The sequence below is a fragment of the Notolepis coatsorum genome, assembly GCF_963971535.1.
Source record: "Notolepis coatsorum genome assembly, chromosome: 1".
Taxonomy (NCBI): Eukaryota; Metazoa; Chordata; class Actinopteri; order Aulopiformes; family Paralepididae; genus Notolepis; species Notolepis coatsorum.
Window position 1 is genome coordinate 63,124,010 of NC_140165.1, and position 6,000 is coordinate 63,130,009.

The 6,000-nt window shown below is 51.9% G+C and overlaps 1 protein-coding gene across 1 annotated transcript in view; it reads left to right on the top strand.

Moving 5' to 3' along the window:
* eif5b (eukaryotic translation initiation factor 5B) overlaps positions 1-4,622 on the top strand; it is a 118,426-nt gene extending 113,804 nt beyond the window's left edge. The window contains 4 exon segments of the mRNA XM_084323004.1: positions 228-366; positions 2,197-2,236; positions 2,239-2,357; positions 3,513-4,622. Of these exon segments, the coding sequence (XP_084179130.1) occupies positions 228-366; positions 2,197-2,236; positions 2,239-2,357; positions 3,513-3,620 (406 nt within the window). The 3' untranslated portion in view covers positions 3,621-4,622.
* The last annotated feature ends 1,378 nt before the right edge of the window (positions 4,623-6,000 follow it).

Here is a 6,000-nt window from a genome sequence, read left to right on the forward strand (position 1 = left end):
TAATCTAGACCTTCACCAAGTTCAGGGGGGATTACAAGAAGGGTTCAAGTATGTAGTAATACTGCTAAACTACTAGTCTCTCTCTTTCTCTCTCCCTCCCTCCTCTCTCTTCTCGCTCCTCTTTCTCTCCACTCTCTCTTTCTTCCCCTCTCTCTCTCTCTCTCTGTCTCTGTCTCTGTCTCTGTCTCTGTCTCTGTCTCTGTCTCTGTCTCTCTCTCTCTCCACAGACACATAGCAGTGTTTCCTGTTAAGATTCGTATTCTGCCCCAGTTCATCTTCAACTCCAGGGACCCTATAGTGATGGGGGTGACCATTGACGCTGGCGTGCTGAGGCAGGGCACCCCGCTCTGTGTGCCCAGCAAGGGGGTGAGTGGTGGGGAGACCCCACTCTGTGTGCCCAGCAAGGGGGTGAGTGGTGGGTGGGGGGGGGACCCCGCTCTGTGTGCCCAGCAAGGGGGTGAGTCTGGTGGGGGGGGGGGGACCCCACTCTGTGTGCCCAGCAAGGGGGTGCGTGGTGGGTGGGGGGGGGACCCCGCTCTGTGTGCCCAGCAAGGGGGTGAGTCTGGTGGGGGGACCCCGCTCTGTGGGCCCAGCAAGGGGGTGAGTCTGGTGGGGGGGGGGGGACCCCACTCTGTGTGCCCAGCAAGGGGGTGAGTGGTGGGTGGGACCCCGCTCTGTGTGCCCAGCAAGGGGGTGAGTCTGGTGGGGGGGGGGGGACCCCACTCTGTGTGCCCAGCAAGGGGGTGAGTCTGGTGGGGGGACCCCGCTCTGTGTGCCCAGCAAGGGGGTGAGTCTGGTGGGGGGGGGGGGGACCCCACTCTGTGTGCCCAGCAAGGGGGTGAGTCTGGTGGGGGGGGGGGGCCCCGCTCTGTGTGCCCAGCAAGGGGGTGAGTCTGGTGGGGGGGGGGGGGACCCCACTCTGTGTGCCCAGCAAGGGGGTGAGTCTGGTGGGGGGGGACCCCGCTCTGTGGGCCCAGCAAGGGGGTGAGGTTTGTGGGGGGGGACCCCGCTCTGTGTGCCCAGCAAGGGGGTGAGTAGGGATGCCCCGATCACGTTTTTTGCCACCGATACCGATCACCGATCGTCGTGAGCCATATCGGCCGATACCGATCCGATACCGATCGTTTTTGATTAAAAAGAAATTAAAAATTATTTTATATACATTTTTTTTTTTTTTTTAATAAAATATATATATTATATAATTAGACTTGTACTTGTATTATCTGCGAGACATCGCCACCACGCAACAAGTCAAAATGCTCGCTATCTGCAAACAGCTCCACTGTCTGTGTGTACTCTAGTAGCCCTAGCTCCAAAAAGGATTCTCCGGCGCTGCAGCGGGACCCTATTGCCTTGGTAACGTTATGCTTTGGTCATTTCACATTCAGCAAGCCCTCAGCTCGAATACGCATTCAATCAATGTTATAAGACATTGATATCAGGAGCTATCTGTAGCTACTGCTAGCCGGCTAGATGACGTTAAGACAACTATTATACTAACGTCAGCTAACGCAAGCTAACGCAAGCTAACGGAGATATCAACATGGGCTACTAGACTTCCTGGGGCATTGATATCCGGAGCTATCAGTAGCTAGCCGGCTAAATACCGTTAGACAATGCCTACTAAAAGTGAATAGTTGACTGGGTAATTTTGTTTAAACAGTAACGATAGCTAGGTAGCTAACGTTAGCTCAGGTCGAATGCACTATCTAGACTCAGCAGAGGAGGTCCGCCTCCTCTGTGTTTACAAACTCTACACGGGTACGGGCGGGGCTAGGGAGGAGGAGCAGTTTGCAGGTCCTGTGCGTCTGAGACAAGCGAGTGAGATATCCACTTGATCAGTTTCCGCGATCGGCGAATATGACTAATTATCGGAATTCCCCGATCGCATATTTATACTGATTATCGGCCGATAACGATCGGTGGCCGATCGATCGGGGCATCCCTAGGGGTGAGTCTGGGGGGGGGGGGGGGGGGGGGACCCCACTCTGTGTGCCCAGCAAGGGGGTGAGTCTGTGTGTGGGGGGGGCGGGGGGGGGGGGGTTGTCTCAGGCAGGGCACCCCGCTCTGTTCCCCCAATAAGGGTGTGTGTGTTGGGGGGGCTAGTTGGAGGACAGCCTCAGTAATAAATAAGGTGCCAGTGTGTAACATTCGTGTTAATAATATATGTCATGCTGTGATTGGGCTCCTCTGCAGTTCGTGGATATCGGCATCGTGACCAGTATTGAGATGAACCACAGACGGTGGACTCAGCCAAGAAGGGACAGGAGATCTGCATCAAGATAGAGCCCATCCCCGGGGACTCCCCCAAGATGTACGGCCGGCACTTTGAGGCCACAGACATCCTCGTCAGTAAGGTACGGACAGTGACATCAGTAAGGTACAGACGGTGACTATCAGTAAGGTACAGACACAGTGACATCATCAGTAAGGTACAGACAGTGACATCATGAGTAATGTACAGACACAGTGACATCATCAGTAAGGTACAGACACAGTGACATCATCAGTAAGGTACAGACACAGTGACATCATGAGTAAGGTACAGACAGTGACATCATCGGTAAGGTACAGACACAGTGACATCATCAGTAAGGTACAGACAGTGACATCATGAGTAATGTACAGACACAGTGACATCATCAGTAAGGTACAGACACAGTGACATCATCAGTAAGGTACAGACACAGTGACATCATGAGTAAGGTACAGACAGTGACATCATCGGTAAGGTACAGATAGTGACATCATCGGTAAGGTACAGACAGTGACATCATCAGTAAGGTACAGACACAGGGACATCATCAGTAAGGTACAGACAGTGACATCATCAGTAAGGTACAGCCAGTGACATCATCAGTAAGGTACATACAGTGACATCATCAGTAAGTACAGCCAGTGACATCATCAGTAAGGTACAGACAGTGACATCATCAGTAAGGTACAGACAGTGACATCATCAGTAAGGTACAGACAGTAACATCATCAGTGAGGTACAGACAGTGACATCATCAGTAAGGTACAGACAGTGACATCATCAGTAAGGTACAGACACAGTGACATCATCAATCTCCTCGTGAAGAACTCAATGAAGTCTTCTTCCTCCTTCTTCCTTTTCCCTCCTCATCCTCCTCCTCTTCCTCCTCTTCTCCTTTTCTCCTCCTCCTCCTCTTCCTCCTCCTCCCCCTCTCTTCCTCCTCCTCTCCTCTTCCTCCTCCTCCTCTTCCTCTCCTCCTCCCTCTCTTCTTCCTCCTCCCCTCTCTTCCTTTTCCTTCTCCTCTTCCTCTTCCTTCTCCTCTTCCTCCTCCCCCTCTCTTCCTCCCCCTCTCTTCCTCTCCTTCCTCCTCCTCTTCCTCCTCCTCTTCTCTTCCTCCTCCTCCCCTCTCTTCCTCTTCCTCCTCCTCTTCCTCCTCCCCTCTCTTCCTCCCCCTCTTCCTCCTCCCCCTCTCTCCTCCTCCTCCTCCTCCTCCTCCTCCTCCTCCTCCTCCTCCTCCTCCTCCTCCTCCTCACAGATCAACAGGGCCTCCATCGATGCGCTGAAGAACTGGTTCCGAGACGAGATGGGGAAATCTGACTGGCAGCTCATTATGGAGCTGAAGAAAACCTTTGAGATCATCTGAAGAGGAGCAGGACGCACCAACGTTACGGACGATATGGGGAAACACACGCTGGACACACACACATATATACACACATATTGGCGATACGAAATTGGGATGGGAGAAAATAGAAAAATAAGGAGAAAAAGTGGATAAAAAAAAATATATATATACACACACACATATATACATATACACAAACATACACACATATATACATATACACCTGTGTCTTGGTAGTGGGGACATTTCAAAATGGTGGCTAGAGACACGTTTCCATTCAAAACAAAACAAAACAAAACAAAATAAAACAGCCACCAGCCAAACGCTGCTACGCCGTGGTCTGTGATGGTTTACCAGCCAATCGGACGTCCGTTAGCCTTCTAAAGAATTCATTTCATTGGTCGAATAGTAAAAAAGAAAAAAGATGGCGGTTGTTGTTGAAATCCGCTGGCTAACATGGGCCGCTGCACAGAGGAAAGAAAACTGTTTCCTGACCAATCATTTGACGTCTGATGGAGTATGTGTGTATATACAGAATATACATCACTCACACACACACTAAGGTGGGGAGAGAGCGGTGCCGGACTGTACCATCTCCCCCCCCTCTCTCTCTCTCTCTCCCCTCCCGTACCTTACACCCCCTCCCGCCTCCCTCCACCAGGGGCGCAGAGAGGAGCGACTGACGACGATGGCAGGAAACCGGTGGAGGAGGAGGAGGAAACTAAGGACAAGAAAAGTGTTTTTCTGTGAGAAACGGAACTATTTTTTTCCCACTGTTTTAAACAGTGATTGTTTAGATATAAAACATTGACACCACACACACACACACACACACACACACACACACACACACACACACACACACACACACACACACACACTATTCCAATGTGCCTGTTCTTCAGATTATTCTTGAGTTTCATTTTTCTTCTTCTCTTGCTCCCATCTGTGGGTGCTGCTTCGAGTGTCGAGCCTCCCTCCCTTCCCCCCCTCCCTTCTCCCCCCTCCCTCCCTCTTGTATGACATCACCCCCCCCCCCCCCCCCCCCCCCCCCCGAGACCTTGACGGTCTTCTGTTGCTTGTCCACCAACAGGACAACGAGACGCAGGGTGACCCTGACCTGAGCTGCTGCGAGGACGTCTGTTGTGACGCTGTTTGGGGACCACTGATCTAGTAGATTCATTGATATAAACATGAGGTTTTAGTAGCAGTGGGATCCTGTAACGGAGGCATAAAGAGTCAAGGAGTCAGCCGTACTCATGAAGAGTCGAGTCAGCCGTACTGATAGTCGAGTCCACCCAGGTGTGTATGCCCCCCCCCTCAATCCTTCCCCGGAGTTATTTTAGTTGCTAGGCAACAGCAGCAGCCTATCGGACCGCCCCCGAAAGCCTTGGCTGTCCTAAGTGTGGGGCTCACGGGCCAAATTTGGCCGCGCACAAACAAATCCCCCGGCCCTTCCGAGGAGAGTAAAACATTGTGTGTTTTGGATCTATTTTGATGAAACAGTGAGAAGATATTTTGAGAGAAGTGTCCCATTATAAGGCATGTTTATAAGCTTCTGGATCATATAAAATACAAGAGGCTATTTTCTAACTAACACCTGTAAATAACTATCGGATGTGATTATATTCGGCCCGTGACTCCCCCCCCCCCCCCCCCCCCCCAGACCTCACACTGATGACATAACACCTCCACATGTTGTAGTAACTTCCTGTTTGACGAGGCCATCACTCTGATGACATCACACCTCCGCGTGGTGTAATGGCTTCCTGTTTGACGAGGCCATCACTCTGATGACATCACACCTCTGCATGGTGTAATGGCTTCCTGTTTGATGAGGCCATCAGCCTGATGATCAGTAAAGAAGGAACGTTATCAGAGGCTTTCTTATTTATACGTCGTCTTAAAGGGATAGTTCACCATTTCTGAAACCTTAGCCGATGATGATGTTGATCGGTGGGGTTGGGGCTGTTCCTCGTGCTCAGCTCTGGGGTCAGGGGTCAGGCTGCCCTGTAGAAGCTGACTGAGGAACCGGGCCGTGGGTTCTGCTGAGGGGACCGGTCCACGTCATCCTTGTGAACTATCCCTTTAAAGGCTTTGATATATATACAGCTTTTGGCTGGAGTTGTATCGTACTGATTGTACTGTAGGTGACCTCCAGGTGACCTCCAGGATCCCTATCGGATGAGGAGGGGCTGCGACTCCGAGACGTCCTATTGGCTGTTAGCGCCGCATCGTCACTGTTTCCAGTCACGTGATTGCGGTCGTGTATTAAAGGTATTCTCTCCTGCCTCGCGTTCATCGTCGCCAGCGGCAGGTCTCACCGACGCCTCAGTGTTTATGGTCCCTGGAGTGACAGGTTACATGAAGCCCCCCCCCCCCCCCCCCCCCCCCCCAT